Source organism: Orussus abietinus, unplaced genomic scaffold, assembly GCF_000612105.2.
Source record: "Orussus abietinus isolate OABI.00-Male unplaced genomic scaffold, Oabi_2.0 scaffold240, whole genome shotgun sequence".
Lineage (NCBI taxonomy): Eukaryota > Metazoa > Arthropoda > Insecta > Hymenoptera > Orussidae > Orussus > Orussus abietinus.
In genome coordinates, this window is record NW_019394465.1 from 120,406 (window position 1) to 142,252 (window position 21,847).

A 21,847-nucleotide genomic window follows, 5' to 3' on the forward strand; every position below is an offset into this window, starting at 1 on the left:
ATTTTAATAACTGGCCTTAAATAATTCATTATGTATTTTTTTTTCCCCCTCTTTTGCCTCGCACCAGACCACGTGTCGCGGACTGTTCTCAAGGGAAATCGTCACACCTGCTAATCCGGAAACTCGTGTCTTCGCCATTTGTCACTCGTCACGGGATAACGTCTCTTGACATTAGTGGATTAGCACCCGGTGTTCATCTCTCGTCGTCTTCGTTCCTCAGTTCGTCGCCTTTTGTCCTGTGCTCGGCAAAAAAAAATAAAAAAGAAAGAGAAAAATCAATTTGCAGAGCCTGTAAATCAATGGGGGCCTATCCGATAACCACGTGGACGATTTAGCGTGATAAAGGGAGACTCCCTACGTTTCGGTGATATGGGAATATTTATTTTCAATAATTAACATACCCCATACGTGGATCGACCACCGCGAAAATTCGACTTTTATAAATTCTGATAACGAGCGATGGGAATAATTCATCTTCTTACTCGTGACGGTAATTTCTCGACTTTCTTGTCGTTTCTGGAAAGGACGGAGAAGACCTTTCTATTTTGTAAATGTAGCCTTCCTTATGGGATAAAAATCTTATTATCGGGATTTCGTCGTGTATTGCGTTATAAAACACACTTCCTCCACGTTATCATCGAAGACGTAATCGCGTCCCTCTTGAAACGCGACTTTAAGTTTGCCCAGAGGAAAGCCCGTGATTAATTCCTTAATGAAATTCCTGAATAAAAAAAGGTAGCGGAAATAAAAAAAAAAGGAAACACCTTCATTCACTTTTCCCTGTTCTCGCGGAATTTTCTATTTCCACCGGCTTCGTTATTTCCTGGAGTAGTCATACTTCCCAGGGAAGTTTTTGTTCGTCAATATAATTGCGTGCTCGAACAAAGAAACTCCCGAGGTCGCGGTAATTGATTAGTTACCGGAGAATACGTCAATAATTGATACGATATTTGTTTCGCCGTTGAATATTAATTCCCCGACCTCTAATTATCATTATATATCAATATTCGCATATCTGCCAAAAGACCCGATAAACTGTACTCGACGAAATTTTCATCCTTGCCAGTCGTTCCCATAGGAATATTTTTATTTCATAACCGGGCTCCCCAAATTCTGCGTATTCTCCATTTACGAATTTTCATCGTGACTAATCTTATTTTTTTTGCTTACTTCGAATTTTATTTCTAATCTGCCACTTTTTCCTGTTGATAATTCTTTCTATCCGAATTTTCCATTCTAACATTTACGAGTCCTCGATTTGTCAATGGCAAGGATCGACTAATTCGTCCTGGTGGGAATTTCCCGATCAGCTGTTCGGTTGTACGCACGAGTTCATTGAAGCTTTCGAGCCGAGATTCAGAGTCCCGGAAAAGTCGAGGTGAGCTTACGCGCATGCGCTACGCACCAGTCAATCGGTTATATAAGCACGTGGGCTACGCGCGTGCGTAATGCGTCACGACACGCGGGCTTATCCGTGGAGACAATTTTTCATTATTAGGAAAGATTCAATATATATATATATATATACATTGAAGAAAATATCTGTGAGTATTTCTAACGTAATAAGGAAAAAAAAAGGCCGTGAAATTCCTTATTATTATTTTTTTTTTGTTTATCGGGATTAAATAGTTGTACCTTGGCACATGATTATTTGTAATGTAAGGGTTTACTCGATTCATGAATGTCTGGCTGCAACGTCACATTATCTTGTGGGTGATTTTTATCGGGCTAGAAAAAAAAAAAAAGGAAGTGAATAAAATGCTGAATTACGAGTTGGTACGGTCTATCACGGTACACTGGCAGACACGAATGCCTTTCCTTCTTACATTGTCCTTATCGTACTCATGAGGATGGCATTCACGTGCTCCACTGTACATCGGAGTTACTTGTACGTGTGTGCGTGGAATTACGCAATCCCTCGTGCCGATGATAATCGGCGAGATGCGTGATTCCTTTAACGCCTAAGTGTCGTGTACATTAAGCCACGCGAGAGCTCCGTGGTCGCAAACCCGAGGCCCGATTTTTAACCAAAATACTGCAAAGACACACGCGTGTGATATGGAAAAGCCGTGGAAATGTCGGCGTAGATAACAGCGATAGACGTAGATAAGCCTTATGTACGAGCAGCGGATCTCGCGGCGCCGGGTAAAATTCCGAAATTCAATAAAGGATACGATTACCAGTGATTACCATGGGGGATTGAATTATCGGAGATGTAGAAGAAGAAAATGATAAAAGATAAGGCGGTCCGTGGAGGAAGGGCAAAGGAGATCCACGTGCTCGGTTGCGCAAGGAGCCTCGGTTGGCCGTCACTCTATTTTAGGCGACACCCGTTACATATTTAACCTGCCCTAACCTCTCTTTTTATTTGTCACGGGCAGGAGATAACACGCGTGCACGCACGCGTTGATCGCCGGACGAAATTAGGAACTTCCGAAGGACCGATTGTATTTTTTCCAGATTTTTTCACGGTTCGAATTGTCAATTTTTTGAGGTCTCTTTTACGAAGCCCTTAATGAAGGGTATCTTAACGATGGCGTTGTTTAAACAACGAGTCCGAGAGAATTTAATAGATGGCGAAAATCCAACATGGATCGAAGGGACGCGATTTCAATCGGATCGTTCTCTCCTGGGATTGATATGATTTAGGTTAGATTTATCTGGATAGAGGGGATTTTATTTCCTCCTAAGTGCAATAATCCCCGATTGTATAACGATAGTGACATATTGGCTTGATGCATAAGTCATTGCGCATTTTTTCAAATATAAAAATTCGCGCAGGAATTAAATGTTTATAACATAATGTTATGTGTTATTTTAAAGAGAAACTTTTGCTCTACAAGACAGTGTTTTGATATTTTTGTTAGATTTGATTTTTGTGAATTTTCGAGCAATTAAAATGGAGGGTCAAGGGGAGAAAATAATTGCAAGGGAATCTATGGGATGCGATGATTGGCTAACCGCGTCCTTTAACATTATTTCCACCACGATTTTGTGTATACCTATTTCGACCAAAAGGTTTCGACGAGCTGGAGGAAAATCATACCGCTAAATAAATTTAACAATTATTATAGGAAAACTGAAAACATTAATTGAGAAAAAAATTATTAAACTGCAAATTTCGAGTTAAAATTTTAAAAGGTGTCTTTCGACACCTTTGGTAGAAATAGTGTTAATTCATTGATTATTAATTCTGATTTCCCGTCGTCCAGAATTATGTATGAAGACTGACTAGAAAATTAATGTTTGGCAAGCGGCAGCCTAGCTGGACCTTTGGAGGGCAAATTTATAGACTTCCCTCGTGAGAATCTTCCGAATTGAAAATATATCCGCCCTGGAGGAATATCTCCCAGAGTCTTGACAAGTCGGAGCCGAGGTTCCGTCGTGCACGTCCACGGGCCCCGCTAGTCAATTTGACACAATTACCGAGTCGTTGCGACCGGTTAAAGTCAGTTAACATGGCCGAGCGAGAGCGACGTCGAATGTCGACCGACGTCGCCCTCTTTAAACCCTTTAAGCCCTTTAAACCCCGACTCGACATTTTAAAGCCGACTTTATGACGAATCCTTTCGTATCCTCCCCAAAAGGCCTTCCCTTTAAATCGCACCCCCCTCTTTTCGGTCACATTGACCCATTTTCCGAAGCGACCTTGAAATTTTTCCTCCCTCGTCGCGCATAGTCCTGATAAGTGTTATCGCGGGAAAGAGTTGCTCCAGTTAAGGGAAATCGCGTCGCGACGATATTAATTTCTGCTTTCGTCCTCTTGGGACGATCTAGACTTCTCGAGAAGGAATGATCCTCTGGGGATAACAATTGTAGGAATAATAGAATAATTGCATTAAAAAAACAATTCCCAATGCAGGTGCAAATATTAAACCCTTCTCACCTCGCCGTGGAGACGTATTTTCTATTTCTATTTCATATTAAATATCGACGATTATTTTATACATTATTAACGTCGACATTAAGTTAACAACGGACTGACGATAGGCAATTCTCTCGATATCGAACATATTGAACAATTAGCTATAAGTGTAGAAAATTTCATTTCTTCACTTCTCGGTTACGTCCTCACTTCTTAACGTGCAAACTTAAGACACTTGGGAGAAAGGAAAAAAAAAAAAAAGAAACCAATTGACAATGAAATTACAGAAATGATTACTCAAGTTTAATGGGTGAAAATTGGCGAGATTAAATTCTTTATCGGCCACTTTATTTTTATTATCCTTTCGTTAGTAATTGTTTCAACGACGCGCAAACTTTCCGCGAGTCGCGACATCTATTATTAGTCGTTATCGGTCATTCTTTTATCATTGGCATAGTTTTTCTCTTTCTTTTTGTATAGTCGTCGGCACGCTTCGCGAGTACTCCACGTGGTCGAGGAATCCACGCCCGTGATTTGTTTTTTTCTCTCTATTTTTTTCCCTGCTAAATCGTGGAATGCAGACAGAGAAAATGATAACGAGCGATAGTGACCCTTGACCCGCGAATCTCCTTTCGCCGGTCACCTCGTGATTCTTGCAATTATCGCAATTCTCGCATTTCTCGATCTCCCGAGTCTAGAATTTTCAACGTTTGCTCGTCTTCGCATTATTTATCACGGCCGAGCCGCGGTGATAGCGAGTGATAAGAGCGACAGTGCACCGATGTCCGATACGAGATCGAGGAACCGCGGAAATTATGCTTGGCCCTTATCTTTATCATTACCTTTTATTATATACCGCTCATTGATTTATTGGTCTGGCTAGAAAGCTTTTTGCGAATATTCGTATTATCGGCGTTCATTGTAGACAATTAAAAAAAGAAAAAAATTAATTTGAGAGGAGAACATTTTCTTTTAATTTTGAAATATGGAAATCTACTTATGGTGTAACTCGATGGGTGAACATTAATCTTATAATTGCGCGGTTGGTATCGAAAGACCTTGTGGTCAGCCCAATAGATAACGCGTATTACTATCTTTTTTTTTAAATTAACTCGATTTACCAGCCCACGAGGTATGGTGCGCAAGGATCGTTACTTTCATTAAGAAGTTTTTTTTTTTTTTTAAATTTCAACAAGGGTCGAAATATTACAGGCCGCGCCGTACGCGTTTAATGTAAGAGGCACTAGCAAGGGAGATCGTCTCTGAGGTTAAAAAAAAAAAAGAAGAAAATGTTATTTGTGTATTTATGCATTTATTTTATGAACTTAATGGACATTGACGACCCGCTAGTGGCGGCCGCTCTCTCAAGGATCCTCCGCAGCTCCTGGACTCGTAAAAGCCGGAACGTTAAATGGCCCTCCGTTTTTTACGAGGGAAAGATTCTAATTTCGCGGGGAAAGAGTAAGAAAGAAAAAAGAAGAAGAGGAGGAGAAAGAAAAAAAAGAAACGCGGAGATTCCGAGCTTTCGAGGGCTACCGACGAAGTGCCTCCCGTGGGGCTCTGTGAACCTGGAATCCAATTTGAGGCACAAAACAAATGAACAGGCTTATTTGGATGTTCTGTCATGTAGATGTTTGTGCCATTTCTTTTTACAAAAACCAGAACTGTTAAAACCCTTTGAACACGGAGCCATTTCGACATACGGGCGAAACTCGTCTGACCGTGCAGGCAATATTGGACCAAACGTCGGCCGTCTTTAGGCGCTCTTAGTAGTTAAAGGGTTAAAAAAAAAAACGACATAGGTATACACAAAATCCTGGTAGAAATAGTGTCAACCCTTTGCGGGCTACCGCCGCATATATGCGTCCGACGTTTGGTCCAATATTGCCTGTACGTCTTAATGAATTTCGCCCATATGTCGAAAGAGCTCCGTCCTCAAAGATTTAAAGTGTCCCCATCTCGGAGGTCTTCGCGTTCGAGGATCGACCTTATTAGTTTTCCACCGGTGGAGTGTCATTTTCCCGGACGGGAAAAATGGTGAAAATTGGCCGAAGTCCCACGAGGTCGCCGAGGGGGCAGGGATGAGCATTCTGTCGTTCCGTTTCAGCGGGGTCGAGCGAGAAGATGAGGTGTACAGCTCCTGTCAGCTGGAGGCCCGCTCCTGTCCGGGGTCCCCGAAGGAGCCGACCGTCCTGGCGACCAACCTGAACGGGTGTTCCCTGCCGGAGCTCCTGCCGACGGAGCCGTCGCTCCTGCCCCCGATCGAGGCCCAGCCTCCGGAGGTCGGCGATCCGCTTATCCTGGAGCAGGCGGCGACCGCGAGCTTGCTCTTCGGCCAGGAGGAGGTCCAGGAAGAGGTCCCGGAGTTGGCCGAGGAGGCCTTCCCTGGGCCGGTCCCCGTCACCAGGGAGATCTTCTGCAGGACCGAGGCCTCGAAGAAGCCGGAAGAGGAACGGCAAACAAGGGACCGCCTCGAGGAACTGGCCGAAGCGGCGCCGAAGCGCGCCAAGGACTTCCTCTTCCAGGTGGGCCGGGATACTCTTCGGGTCTTAAGAGTAACGATAAATCGTTTTTCCTCCTTTTTTCCCCCCCTCAAAAGTACTGCATGTAATGGCACAAACTTTTTTCCTTTCCATGATAGGTCTAATGTAAGAGAATACAGGAAAATTATTCTTTCTTAGTAGAAGAAAAAAATACATATTTATTTTTGTTATTAGAAACGTAGAGTAGTAAAAAGAAAATTATTTGCACCTGGCGCAGGTGCAGGATCGGGTTCAAATTGTAGCACTATATTCAGCGAACACGTGGCCATCGTCCGTACCTCAATAATGGTAAAATGTAAATTTCAGCTCGTACTTTTGCCTGAAAAAAAATGTGATATTTTTTTCGACGTTCAGAGTGGTGAAAGAAATAATCTTAACTGCGCGGGTCACAAATCGGCGCGATTTATCGTTACGAGGGTAGTCGGAGCGAATTTACAGATTTGGGATCCGGAGACTGACGGTCGCTCTTTCGCTCTTCTTCAGGGCAAACCCGTCCTGGAGTACGACCCTGCGGTGCATCGTTCTCGGCCCCAGGCGGTCACCAGGAGTCTGTTCGTCCCGACTCCTATCCAGGAACAACCCAGCAGACCTCCACCTCAGACCGCGACGGCCACCATCTTCGCCCCTCGCACCGAGGACATGAACAAGGGTTTCCTCACCTTCAGCGAGGACCAACCAGGCCTGACCAGTGGGTATCACCCGGGGGTTCCCTCGGGGTGGGATAATAGGATAAGACCCTCCTTCGAACGAGTACATTAAGCCCGGTGTAATTGTACTTGCAGTGCTCAAGGACGAGCCGGAGGATCTTACTCACCTGGCCCCCACGGCCGGCGACGTCTGCGTCCCCCTGGAGGATCCGCCCTTCCTCTCGGACATGCTGGACGAGTTCATGCTCGGGAACGAGAACTACTGCCCTCTCCTGAGCCCGGGCCTCTCGACGGAATTGCGCACCTCCGACCTGGGCGAGTCCTTGAAGGACTCCGACCCTGGGGACTGCGCCGACTGCGGAAACGTGCCCGGGGATCGACTCGGCGGTACCGTCGCCGATGGCGATCCCTTCATCTACAGGGACTCCTGCAGTCCCTGCAGCCTGAGTCCGGATCTCCTGTCGCTGGCTCTCAGCAAGGTATCAAGGACTCCCGAAGATCGGAACCGAAGAGGCGCGCTTAGCGAAATATTGAATTTCTATTTAGGTGAAGTCAGAGTAAAGAAGGTCTTGTAAAAGCGTGTAAGAAATCTCGTCGGAGGATATTGCCTTCTGGGAGGCGACTCTTTTCCCTCGGGAATTCTTAAATGTTGCTTCTATTCGTTTCCATTCCTCGTTTTTTTATTTTACTCAATGGCATGTAACGAGATACCGGTCGCGGAGATTCCCTTTCTTCCGCAATGTGATTTCTTTTTTTCTTCGCTCGGTACCCTCTTAGGTTCCTATCATCTCGTCGTTTCTCTTAATCTCCATTCCTGCTACTCATTTGGTAGATAGCGAGTGAAAATCTTGCCGCGGAAATTCCCTTCTTCTCGCCCTTAAGGACCTTTCATTCAATTACTTGACTTCCGTTCGCCAGAGTCCGGAGCGAAGCGTGGACTCGCTTTGCAGCCCTAACGACAGCGGCGAAGGCCTCTCCGAGGACGAGATGCTCTACCTCAGCATCGGGGACGTGATGGCGGACGACGAGCTGGCCCTAAGGGCGCCCTACATCCCGATGTCCGACCAGGACGAGACTCTTCAGCTCCTGATCAGCGACGACATGGTCATGTGGGGTCCGTCCCAGCCCGAAGACAAGAGGTCCAAGTGGTACGCCATCCTGGACCCCGGTTACCCCGTTAAAGGAAAGAATAGAAAGCGTAACAGATTCCTGAATAGTTTCAGGGATCACCCGAGTAAAGGAACCCGGGGGACCGACTCCAGCCTGGCGCAGCTGCTCAGGTCGGATTCCGAGACCAGGAAGTACAACGACCATGGCGGAGGGCTCGTCGACCCTGCCCAAGTCCTCGACCAGGTCTACAGAAAGAGTAGAGTATTGTTCCTGTTCTACTTATCGAGATTCAGAGATCCTTATGTGTATATGTTACCGTGAATGACCGAAATTGGAGAATGTCGACTTTCACCGGTGAATGTCAACAGATACCAAATACGTCGGTGAAAGATCGAATATTTCATTACATTGTTGTACATTCGGACCCTCTCCAGTGTATGTCAACATTTACCGGTGTAAGTTAGAAATAAGGGTATTTAGCAAATATTTCGGACATACACTAAGCGACTATGTGAATGTTGAAATTCACCGGTGAAAGTCGACATTCTTCAGATTTCGGTGTTTCACTGTAACATAAATATATATAGACAAGGTGGAAGCGATTTATCGCCAGGGTGACTCCCACCCCGAGGAAGAGGAGGGCCCGTTAAGCCATCCTTTTATTCTGACATTTTAGACTCCTAGAGAGAACTCTACCGGAATGGAGACTCACGTCCTTTGTTCCCGTCGCTTTTGTAGGTCCCGGGGAGAGGTCCTGGCCGGAGAAGAAGGCAGACCAACCCCGAGGAGGCGACCGGTCGAACAAACGGGTCCACGCCGCCTCGACGAACCCTGAAAACGAGAACAAGAGGATCCGGTGCGAGGAGGTGGCGGCTCGCAGGAGCCCCAAGGATCCGGGGACGCCTTGCCAGGAGGAGCAGCAGACCGAGTCGCTGTCGCTGCCTCGGGGCAGTCAACTCCTGCAGCAGCTGATGTCGCAGCAGGTCCCCAAGTCGCGCTCCCGGTTAGGGCCCAAGGACGACGAGGGTGGAGGGGAGGGCGGGGGCGGCCTCGAGGACGGTCCACCACCCGCGAAGGCCTCCACTGCGCAACCGACCTCGCCCTCGCCCTCCCAGCAGTCCAGCAGCGTTCTCATGAACCTCCTGGTGTCCGGCTGCGACGTGAGTGCTGGCTACGTGTGCCTGGTGAAGCCGAAGCCCTCTCAGAGCGTCGCGAGCAAGTGAACGGGGACTCCTCTTCGCGATTGTTGCTCGTTCCCGAGGGAGAGGGAAGTAAACACCCGGGAGGGCGAGATGGAGCCTTCCTGGTTCTCCGCGCATCCTCGCGGAAGGCTCCTCCGCGACCCGGGATATCCCGCTCCCTGGGGTAGGTCGTAATGTCCGTCCTGGGAGCCTGGGGGACGAATGATTTGCACGCGGTCGTTCGGATCGGGGTTAGGATCGCGAGATCTCCTTGGCAGGGACTTGGGGGTTGGTCCCGGTATCTTTGCTCTCGTAGACGAGGCGGGACCCGAAACCTATTGCAATCATGGTCGAGACTTGCTCTTGGTCTTCTTGAAGTTGTTCCGAGACTACGCGAGACCTTCTGCAACCTGGGAAAGACCAAGACCGATCTGGGGACGAAAGATGGGAGAGTGGGAGGTCTTGAAGGGGACGTGCATGCGGTAGGGGTAGATTTACCGGGTGCCGGCGAATTCTAGTGCTCGAGGAGGTGGTGGACGAGGGAGGTGTGACACCGAACGCGAGGCGAACCCTGGCCGTGCCGGGGTGCGAGGAACCGAGACTGACAGCTCCGCTCTCTAGTGTCTCACGTTGTGTACATAATGACAGAAGTATATGAAATTGTTGATTTAAATATTAAGGAAATATACTGAAGATGATCACCGACCACTCGCCCATTCTCTACTGCGTTTCTATCCCTCCGCTCGTAATTCGGGATCCCTCTTTCACCACTTCTTTTGCCGTTTTCTTTCCTTAGCCGAACCTCGGACCGACACTCCACAAGGTGACGGACCTTCTCCTCTCGGACGGAAATATCTCAGGAAACTTTTCTCCCATAAAATTGCGATCCTTCGATCGGTCTACAATGTTGAGAAATTTTTCTAATCTCGGTAAAGAAATTTTTAAGAAATTGAAAATGAAACAAACTATTCGGAGGAGTTTCATAAACGAGGTCTCTTCGATGCCACCTTAATATCGCCTTAAAGCGATTAACGATCGATCGACGATCTAGAAGTGGATCACTAGCTTCGCGTTCGCGAAACGTGTCTATCAATAACCCTGTCGGTCGCGGCCAATTTCCAAAGTAAATTATTTCTAATCCCGTGCGGACGAGACCTCGACCTGCGTCTCTTTGTGACGACCTCGAGGGGGGACCCACTTTCCGACCGAGAGAAATCGTCTCTCCGTAGGTCGGCAGGAAGGAAATAAAAATGAGCTGGGAAACAGTCGGCAGTCCCTAAAAAATACTCGACACGGAGCTACAGTTTGTAAAGTCGCGATTTAGAAAATTAATCTTCCTTTCCGAGGGTCTACGTCATGTACAGGAGGGGACGCGAATGTCTTCCCCGCAGACGTGGCGCTCCATGACGAGGGAAAGGCATTCATCTCCGCCACTGTACCTATATCACAGCCCGCTTTTTAATTATTTTCTCAATGAACATCCTTAAATCGATACGACGTGCAATCTTACATCCTTAACTGATATAATGATTTAAAAGCCTCCGCATTCGCGTCGCAGAGCTTTCAAACGATTCTGTATCCCTAGCTCGCAGAGAACTCTCACAAACGAGACCTCCTCTCGTATCACCTTATTCCTCCCAATTGTTCTAACTTTCGCTCTCAATTCCATGCACATCAACCTGGGAGTTCTCCCTAAGGCTCCTTATCCAGAGAAAGTATCGGCTCCTTCCTCCCGATTAAACGAATCCCCCCGAAACGCAGTAGCAAACCCTGAAAAAGTCGATAGTCACATATCTCGGGGTCGATATCCACCGCGAGCACGGAGATACGCATGCATTAGGACGCTCTGAGAATGTCGCAATTGTCCCCTGGCTTCGTCTTTTAATAGTCCTTCCTTTTGATCTGCAGAACGTCGTCCCTGATCCACATATCCGGCTGGCGTCCTCATGGCGAAGCCCGCTGTCGCCATTGAGCGTAGCTCTCGAGGAGTCACGTGGTCAGCCACGTGGTCAGCCACGCGGTCAGTCACGTGGCCAGTCACGTGACCCGCCCACGTGGCCGGGTGACGTTTCGCTGGACCACCTCAGCCCGGACACCCGGAAACAGCTCGTCAACTCCCTGGCTACCAACAGGAAACTCTTCCTAAAGGCCGAGTCGAGGACCCTGGACTCCACGACCTTGTCTTTTGACAACTTCGAGTTCGACGTGGGACCGTTCAACCCGGGCCTCCTTGAGACCGCCGATCTTCTCAGGCCCTTGGACCGGAGCCTGGTCTAGGTGCCTCCTCGAGAATGTTATTAAAATTAATACGGTATCGCATGTTTGTACGGGAAATCGTTGATATATATATATTTACCCTTTGTCAGCCTCTGGAGGGTATGGTGGAATATCGGTAATGGCCATCTCGACTTGGGGTGATGGGTTTGTTTCGGGCCTTGAAAATTATTTCGTTAAGATTTGTATGTACAGGAATGATTACATACGGGGAAGTCTCTTTGGGGAATTTACACTCTGTATTTTTCGAGGGTGGCCGTTTGCGACGAGCCAAATTGACGATTTTGCAACTTGAGATCGAGTCCCGATATTGAGGGTAATCGCGTTAAGTAATCCTCGATTAAGAATTTTAATTCCAATGCCTTGAAAGTCTTACAGTTTGAACGAGTACTTGAATATCTGAAGGACCCTTCTCTAGTTGTGTAAGAATATGCGATACCGTATAAAAGGAAATTCCCCTCGTCCCCGCTCGGTGTCGAGGAACGCGCGGAGCCAATTACCCGTTTAATTGTACATTTATATTATTACGTTACCTACAGATTTTATTAACACTAGTTGAACCGATTAGATTATATTATGTTTCTCTTGCGTCTAAGGGAGCGTCTCGACGCCTCGCGTTTTAAATCGCGCGTCGAGCTTAAGGATTGACGGATAAGCCGAGAGTTTCCGAGTGTACTCCGCGCGACCGTAGAAGCCGGCGTTGAGGATTAATTCGATCCTCGGTCCGAGGAGTCGTTTCAGCGAGGCGTCGGTCATTTCTCGACATCCGAGGAGGAAAGTCGACTATGACAAGACGACAAGATCTTGGAGGGAAGGGTTTGCAAGGAAGCGGGAGGAAAAAAAAGGAATAAAAGTGCTCCGGAATGATAAGACGCGTCTCGCGCTGCCCTTCCGAAAATATGGTGGGGCCTTCTAGGAATAATTCTGCGCGTCTCCATTGGTACGTGGTGCAAGGATATCGAAGCTCGTAAATAAGCTTCGCCCTTTTCTAAACTGACCCGATATTTTTTGATAATTTTTAGATGATGTATTATCAAATAAATAAGGAAAATGTATATCCAAAGCCTGACTCCGTGTGACTAGATCGGCGGGAAAATGTGGGAAAACTCGTTAAGGTGAGTCGTATAAAGGATGATCTTTAACTTAGGTAATAGACAAGATGCTGCCCCGAGAGAAGAAGCCCTCGTTATTAAATCAATACGGATTGATATTAATGAAATGAAGAGATATTAAGAGTGACCGCCATCACGCGAGTGCTCGCGCCTTAACGTATAATATTATTTATTATCGAGAATTAAATACATTGGCGTCTGTAGCGGGGAAACAACTCGCTATTAATCCTACGAGTCGGTAAGATCGTCGTCGTAAATACGTTGCACATATTTAAAATCTAAGGAGGAGAAGCTAAAGTCCCCGTCGCCTCCCCACGTTTCGCTTCTCCCTCGACTCCGTCACCTCTGACCTCCCTCACGCACTCACGCATCGGATACGCATGCACACACTTTTTAACTTTCCCTCTGACACAGTCTATAGACACAGGCTCGCTCCAACTAAACGCACAATGACGATGAGGATCGGTGAAAAAGATACATCTCGGCGAAACTAGGAAATTCGACCTGAGCGATAACGTCGTGGGTTGGACTGATAAGAAATAAAAAAGTACCCACGTAAATGTACACCCTAAATCGGTGTTTCCACTGCCACCATAAATTGCGGTAAAGTTACACCGTCTCTCTGATATCGCATCGGCAATTAATTCAAGGAAAATTCTAATGTAATGATAAATTAAATATTAACTAATAATCCGTATCACGTAATTCTACGCGAAATTTAAATTATGAGCTGTGCACGAACGTATGTAAACACCCACATGGATTCTTATCAATGAAATGTAACGCAGACGGATTTGAACAGTCTGGAATGAGATAGAAGAGAGGTAGAGAAACTCTCGGAGGTGATGGATCCAGTATCGATCTCTATCGATCTCTATCGATCGACTCTCCGAGAGGAAGTAAACCCTTGCGATGCACGGTCGGACAATGGGCTTATCAACAGAAAAACGAAGCGCTCTCACGACTTGATTACGGATTAATTACAGGTATCTATCGAGGGACGAGCCCAGCACGATATACATATAGGCACATACATGTGTGTATACATATACATATATATGGGTCGCTCCAAGGTAATGGTCACTTCGGGAAGCGGATAGGAAGCTATGCCACAATTCCGCGTTTCGGCATACAATGTACAATTACAGGTCTCTATACAGTGCAATGAGACTTTATCGAGCTCCGGATATGCACCTGTCGAGTGCACACCTGCGGAGTATAAATAAGAAAATCCGGTGCAATCGCAACAAATCGGAGTAATGCCATTACTGTTTTTCTCACGTTAAGGTACTAGACTCACAGGTGTCAACCGAGAGTACCGTACCAGGAAGAGGACCTGCTTTAATCTCTCCAGCCAATTACTATTTACATTTATGTTTGTCCAATGATGCTCTGAACAATATTATTGAGATATAATTACGCCAAATATTGAATTTCACGAACGGGTGGGTAAGGAAAAAATTCAAGAAAAAATTCAAGAAAAAATTCAAGAAGAAATCCTAAACATCCCATAACTAAGAAGTTAAACTTCCGCCGATTTCTCTGATACTTTCAGCTTTTTATATATTCGACTGACAACCGATACAATTCTACAATTGTTGCAATTGCACCGAATCTCCTCTTCCATCTCCCTCTCTCTCTCTCCTCCCCGTTTACGCGTCGCACTCTCCCATCAACAGAGGAATGCGCGTCACGTGTAAATTCCTCGTAAAATAAATCTCAACAGTTCCTATCATTTAATCGTCATCCCTTTCTTCCTTCCTTTTTTAAGCGATCGCATCCGTTTCGACAAAGGCGCGCATTAGGACGAGAACAGAGAGAGCTAGAACAACGGTGTGATGTGTGTCATAATGTGTGTGTCGTGTGAGCCTTCGCGATTCACAGTCACTTGTGCCTATATACATTATTATGTACAGAATATTACGTTTCGGTGTACGTAGACCGTTTTCCTCGCAAGAGGAGGGTTCAATTGCGATCCCAAAATGTGCCCTACGTGCACCAGTATAACCCAGATCCAGCATGGTCAACGGATGGCGGATTTACATATATAATATATATAATATATATAATATATGGTATATAATATATATCTATATACTCTACGGTATACGCCAGGACGATCGCAACCCCGTAATAAAAACGCATTGACTAATCGTGCGTACGTAGAAACGATAATTCACCTATATTTCTTATTATTACCTCAGTTAGTGTTAAGAGACGTATTTTATACGTATTTTAGACGTATGTTAAATGTATAAAGTACGGATAAAGTACGTCCTATGACGCTAACAATTGAGGTAGGAGTATGAACTTCTCTATGGTGATTCGTGCGCGTTTTAAGGAAATGTCAAAGTCGCATCCGAAGGATTGCACCCCTCAGTTGCCACTTTCGTACCGCCTTAATCCCCCGTAGAAAAGAAAGAACGAGACGAGAGGAAGGAAAGAAGTAACGTAAAGACACCTTTCGTTATCAGGCCTTGTCTATGTCAATTGTGTCCCCTCCGTAGTATTTAAACTCTTAAATGACAAATCGCTCCCCCTGGGTCCCCCTTATTTATCAAACTCCCCTTAAATACAACAAAGCGCGCACAACAATGCGGAACTCATTAGTTCCGGACTAATTACTCTTTGTTCCCTCTTTCTCTTCGTGCCCTGCACTCCTCCATTTATTCTATACTCTCTCGCCTTTCTTCTCCCTAGCTCCGTTTTTTATTTTCTGTCCTCTAGCTATTTCGCTATTTGGGTCTATGTGTGTGTGTGTGTTTCTGCGTGTATACGCAAGATGTGACAAAATTCCTGGTCAAGGTTTTCACGTCGCTATCCTTGTTGACAATGGAGTCGAAAAGTCTTATACTATATCTTTCTACGATACGTAATTTATCTGTGATAATTAATTGAAAAAAAATGCCCAACCGGGCGCGTGGATTAAGGCCGATTCGGACTGCTCGACACGTTTAAAAAAGAAAAAAAAAATGATAAAACCTTGTAATACACATTCTAATGGCTCCATTCACCCTGTCCTAGGTCCAAATAATGTAAACCGTGGCGTTGAAATTCATATCGCAATATTTACCATTTTTTAAACATTTTTTTTCTCCATAAGTCAGTCCGAATCGATCTTGATCGACGCGTCCGGTAGTCTGTTTTTCAATGAATTTTTACGCCCAAACCACGCATCGTAGAAAGATAACTGCTTAGTACTTTTCTCTTCCATTTTCACCGAGGAATGCTGTGGAATTAATTATTGTAAAGGAATACTGTCAGATCCTGTGTATATCCATCCACCCGGCCACCCAGTCGGCACGACTCGCTCCTGTACACAAGTAACGCGGTGCAGTGCGGTGCAGCGCGTCTTACGCGAGGACATACACAAGTGTGACTTAAAAATGGGCATTACTTTAAGGTACCTACACACTGTTAGTTCAATCGTAATTATTGTAACGATATGCGTTAGCTAGAGCGCAGATTCGTCGTGCCCGATATGGTGCGCGTCGAGTGGTTCGACTGTATTCTCATTTATCTCACGTCACGTAGGATGCAACGAGTGTCGGAAGACGTGTGCTTATCATTCGGGGTGCTACGGATTATAATTACGGGTGATATTGCAGTTTTTACCTGCAAATCGGTGGTCTTGGTCCGGCCAGCTGCGGCCCAGCTGATAAATCCCACCTCGAGGGGGGTCATTTATTTATATAATTATTTTCAAGATCATCCGCGCTTATCAGCTAAGACGCGGCTTGGCCCTAGGACTGATACCGCGTCCCGTAATGGAGATCTCTGCTCCGAGGCAAAAAAGGAGAGTTTCGAGAGAGAGTATCCTTGAAAGAAATCCGCGCTCTAGTCGGAAATTGCACGTGCGTGCACTATCTGTACCTTAGCCGGATTCGTCATACTTTCTCGGCGTTTCTATGGGATATATCATAATCGATAGAAGATGAAAATACTGTTATCACCTAGGCACCGGACAGTGGTCCAAAGTGGATTGCCAGGTCGACAAAAATCCCATACGTTTTGCGGTCTTACGTCTGAACTTTTCTTTTATACATATACCTTGACGTTTTGATATTAGTTAAATATAGTATTCACGGGAGTACCAAATCCGTTGGTAATCAATCAAGTGATTAGAATAAAAAATTTCTGTCGCTCCAAAAATCCGCTTTGGACTACTGCACGCCGAGGACGTTTCCCTCGGGCCTTGCTCTTTTTTTCTTTTCTTTTTTCTTCAACTTCACGCACGCGCTTACGCATATCGCGTGTCAAACGTTTAAGAGTATTGAGGTAAGTACCCGTACGCGTGTACTCTCGCGGCTACTCTAGCTTTATAATAAAATCCTACGCAAGCGGCCATAGAATATCCGTGAAGAATACGACACGTGACATGGGTCAAGTTGACGGAACGTAACGATAATCGCGTACAGCCTAAATCTACCGCCTTTCAATTGTCGCATTGTTGCACAATTGGATGCAGCAAAACGGTCCGACTGGCTCGTCATTCGTGATGGATATCTATTTCCAGCCGCTCGGAGCGTCTTGCTAAATGCAATTCTGCAACGACATGACGAGAGAAACAGGTACTGCCTTAAGGCGATGCGAAACCGGCGTCAAAGAGGTCCCATTTACCAAACATCTCCGGACTGGGTGTGCCAAATCGCCTGAAACTTTGCACCGTGAACATGGAGGCTGTAAGGAAGGTCCTGACACTCGTGAAATTTCATTTTTTATAATAAAAAAAAAAATGAAAAAAAATCGTTTGAGTATCTATGACTAAATTAGAAAACCTTGAGATTCATGGGCGTCGGGACCTTCCTTACAGCCTCGATGTTCACCTTGTAAAGCTTCAAACGATTCGGTACACCCAGCTTGGAGAGGTTTCATTAATGAGACCTCTTTGACGATTCCACATCCCCTTAAGAGACGCCGCTTATGCGCCATTTCGCACCTCTTGTTACAGGTCTTCGTCTCTTCTCTTCGCCTCTCGCGAGGCTTGTCGCTCTCGAAATGGACGCCCAAATCGGCGCTGCGAGGAGATGCAATTCGAAGGAGACCTTTAAACCTACTTGAAAAATCGCGATTTACCATTCCGAGGTGAGCAAGCCCCGCGCGAATTAGCAAATCTGTTAGTGTCAAGCAAAGTGTCAGGTGCAAGGAGCTTCCTGGCGAGCGTTAGAAAATTCTTTTTCGGACTTTCCCCTGCCGTTTCTCGGAGGATGCCGGGTGGGTATCTTGGCAAGAAGCCGCAGGGAAGTATCGATATTGACTAGGACCGGATCTATCGCAATCGGGTCGCGAAAGGGAAGAGAGATTCGGAAGAGGCTGAAGAGTTTCAACGAACGGCCGCGCTCCTCTTCGGCCCGGGTGCCGAAGATCCCCCTATTTTATTTTTTTCCTCCTTTCCCAAGGGCACGTGGTGATTCTTAATCCTCGACTTTCGAGTCCGACTTCTCCCTCCTCGACTTCGTTGTACGCTCGCCACTGATTTCCGTACTAACTGGACAGATAATTCCTAGTTTTCCATATTTTTCTTCTCTTTTTTTTTTTTTCTAACGAATCATAACGACGGGGTATCAGCTTTCCAATTAGTGCGGATATCAGCGACGCTTGCCCTCTGTCCGGCGGGATCGAGACACGGGATAATACCCATTATATACGTATATCATACGTATAATATACATATATCACAGAGTGTCGATCGCCGCCGCGCAGGAGCGACTCTAGCAAGGATTCCAGAGCGTGCACGCGGCTTTAAATTCAATCGGGCCTTGCACTAGCTACTTAGCGATTAGGCAAATAACTGAGCTGCAATCATGGTGATACAGTAACGGCGATTATCGGCGATAACGCCCTAACGCTAGTTTTGCCCCGGTGTCGGGATTCGCCGCACCCCAGGGTGTCGCCAACCCCGACACGCGCCCGCAACGGCGATAACGATAAGACAATTACAATAATTATAGTAATTATAACAATAACAATGCGTAATAAGATTCTGGGCGATAAGAAGGGACGACACCGTGTAGATAGTGGAGATGCGTGCGACCTGCAATCAGCTGATCGCTCGGCGAGCTTCGCCGGTTTACTTGAGCAGCTGGTGCGCTCGCTCGTTGGCCACCTGTATCCTCGTCTCGTTCGACTCGCCCTGGTGGTAATGAATTCGTTAATTGGACAACTCGTTAATTCGATAACTGTGCCCATAATTATGAAAGTGGTCTAAGTCATATCTTTTTTGTTTGAATTACATTGAATTAATTTCGTTTGAAATAATATGGCGTGAAATAACTGATAAACTCATTTTTTTTTTTTTTTAATTTTGACTTAGACCACTTTCATAATTATGGGCACAATCCATGAATATTATTAAATTCATCCCCGGGGATTCCCACCTTGCGGTTGATCCTGTCGATCTGCCGGTTCTGGTTCTCCAGCTCGCTGCCCATGTCGATGGCCATGTTCCTCAGGTTCCCGATCATGGTGTTAACCTGGCCCATGTTCTCCTCCATCTCCGTCTCCCTGGCGTCGTTCGTGATCTTCGCGATGTATCCACCCTGGGGACCCAGTCCATTACGGTCGTCCATCACACGTTGTGGCTGATTGTTAACGACTTTCCCGTCGTCGTTTCCCCTCCACGTTCCCTCGTCCTCCTTGAAGCTGGCTCCCCTGCGATATACCCGGCAATTACGTTGTTAAGACAACAATCATTAGCCATAATCAGGAAATTTCAACACTCAAGGTGCACAAGATTGCCGTGAAATTGGGAATTTAGTATCGGAAGGGAGAATCGGCCAATCCGATACTACACCAGGGTTTCGATAAAACGTGTCAGAAAGATATTATTAAATTGATAGAAAAATGTTATATTGTTAATAGAAAGGTATAATGGATAGAAAAAATATGAATGGAACACTTCTTTAACTATTTTGAGAATGGGCCATCCCGATACTACACCAGGGTTTCGATAAAACGTGTCAGAAAGATATTATAAAATCGATAGAAAAATGTTACATTGTTAATAGAAAGATATAATGGATAGAAAAATGTTACATTGACAATAGAAAGATATAATGGATAGAAAAAATATGAATGGAACACTTCTTTAACTATTTTGAGAATGGGCCATCCCGATACTACACCAGGGTTTCGATAAAACGTGTCAGAAAGATATTATCAAATGGATAGAAAAATGTTACATTGTTAATAGAAAGATATAATGGATAGAAAAAATATGAATGGAACACTTTAACTATTTTCCGTAACGTATTCATATTTTTTCTATCCATGTCCGTGGCGACAAAGAGTCTGCTCTATGAAAACGAAAAAGGGGGAAAAAAAATCGCTTCGCTCGTTGCGCGGAAAAATTCAATATCGCGAGGTAATCAGTGGTCACGATAACAATTCTGGGTTACTCTGTTCAGTGCATACTTGTTACATGGTAAAACGCAGAGGCCGCAGCACTTCTCCATGCCCGTGAGATTTTTCTCAGCTTCTCGCATGTCGGCGTTGATCTGGTCCATTCCCTCCTCGATGCGGTCCAATTGTTCTGTTCAGCGGCAGAATAAGACGTTACTGTTTCCGCTCAAGTATGGAAAACAGCGGAAGAGAGAGACAGAAAGAGATAGAGAGAGAGAGAGATAGATAGAGAGTGGAAGAAAGAGATAGATAAGAGACCGGGTGGTATGTTCACGCATTGGAGTGTACCTTCTGCGTATGTGCGTGTAAAGAGAGACGAACCGGCGAGCAAAACGAAAGAGTTACCCTTCCTCTTTCTCGTTAATAAACGTAATCCTCGAATAAAATTATAATTACCATATCATATCATATAATGATTTCTCACCGAGCCCCCTTTCGTTTTGCACACTTTTCGGCGATCCTCTCGACGGCCATTCGGGATTTCGAATATATCAAACATATATATATAAGTCCATCGTCCATATATATATAAGATATATAAAATAACGTATATGTAAAAGAATATATATATATATATTCTTTTTATTACTGTACGCGTTTATTTCCACTTTTTTTCTTTTTTTTTTTTAATTCTCTCCTTTATTTCCCGAGGCGTTTAAGAGGATCCTCGAAGATCTACGTGGACCAGGATCTAGAAAAGGAAGATCGAGGCGCGAATAAGTGCACGCTCCTTTTCCAGCGAAGCGCTCTCTTCTGCCTATTAAACCGATAACTTCGATATGAATGATAACATCGATTAGGAGAGATTAAAATAATGGACCGCGAGTCAGCCTCCGAGATAACAGAGAGATAGAAAGATATTATCGAGCGATTCTCTGGCTCCGATTTAGTTTCCTCAAATCGGGATTAATGTCGCCTCTGATTAGGAAGTAATCCTGATAACGGAACGCTCGTTATCGCAGCTGGATCGTCCGGGAGAGGATGGGTCCAGGGCGGGTGGGGGTCGACGTTTGATAAGAAACCGGAACAAGATCGTTATCAGTTGACAAAATCCCATCTTATCAACGGGTTATCACAGATTATACAAGTCTCGCAACCGTATTCCATTTTTTTTTTCCTTTTTTTACAAAATATTCAGAAATTCAGGGCGACCTCTTTACGAATCCCATTCTAAATCACTGGAATAACTTTCTCATTTATTAATAATCCAACTGCCGATAAGATTTTCCGTCGACGTCTTTTCTTCCCCCGAGGAATTGACACCGTCCTGTCGATTAGGTTTTTAATCTTTGAACTTTTCCTTTTTTTTTTTAACACATCCAAGAAGCCAGAATTTACTTCGCTGGTGTCACTTTGAACGAAATTACAAATTGTCATTAGACATGAAAACGTGTTTTCATTTCTAATTTATCCACATGAAATTTTAATATCTTGAAAATCGAACTGTTCTGGAAGCAATGCGTTAAACGTTAAATAAGGAATCGCAAAAAGGACACATAACATTGGGTTCCAGTTTCTCGTCGAAACGTCATTGACATATCGGTGTAGTTAGTGGTGAAGGCAATGAATTGTTATCGATAACAGCACTGTTAGTCGGGCCAGCTCTGTTATTAGTGGTGTTAATAAGTTAATAACGACACCATGTGGCAGTGGATTAAGAAAGATCGGGCAATATAGTGGTGGTGGCAGAGATATATCAGAAATATATATACAT

General features: G+C 45.2%; 2 protein-coding genes across 3 annotated transcripts in view; one reads left to right on the forward strand and one right to left on the reverse strand.

Moving 5' to 3' along the window:
- LOC105697098 (hypoxia-inducible factor 1-alpha) overlaps positions 1 to 12,683 on the forward strand; it is a 43,381-nt gene extending 30,698 nt beyond the window's left edge. For both annotated transcript variants that reach the window (XM_012420116.2, XM_012420115.2), the window contains exons 8-14: positions 5,973 to 6,390; positions 6,892 to 7,096; positions 7,191 to 7,534; positions 7,974 to 8,203; positions 8,273 to 8,421; positions 8,904 to 9,325; positions 11,255 to 12,683. In XM_012420116.2, coding sequence (XP_012275539.1) covers positions 5,973 to 6,390; positions 6,892 to 7,096; positions 7,191 to 7,534; positions 7,974 to 8,203; positions 8,273 to 8,421; positions 8,904 to 9,325; positions 11,255 to 11,623 — 2,137 coding nt within the window. In that variant the 3' untranslated portion in view covers positions 11,624 to 12,683. The remainder of the gene's footprint in view (positions 1 to 5,972; positions 6,391 to 6,891; positions 7,097 to 7,190; positions 7,535 to 7,973; positions 8,204 to 8,272; positions 8,422 to 8,903; positions 9,326 to 11,254) is intronic.
- Positions 12,684 to 12,884: 201 nt separating this feature from the next.
- On the reverse strand, positions 12,885 to 20,263 carry LOC105697100 (synaptosomal-associated protein 25; the record flags this gene model as incomplete). The annotated part of the gene is given in 3 exon segments (XM_023432468.1): positions 12,885 to 18,865; positions 19,110 to 19,383; positions 20,146 to 20,263. Coding segments are annotated over 3 exon segments (455 nt in total), but the record flags the coding sequence as incomplete, so codon positions are not given.
- Between the last annotated feature and the right edge of the window lie 1,584 nt (positions 20,264 to 21,847).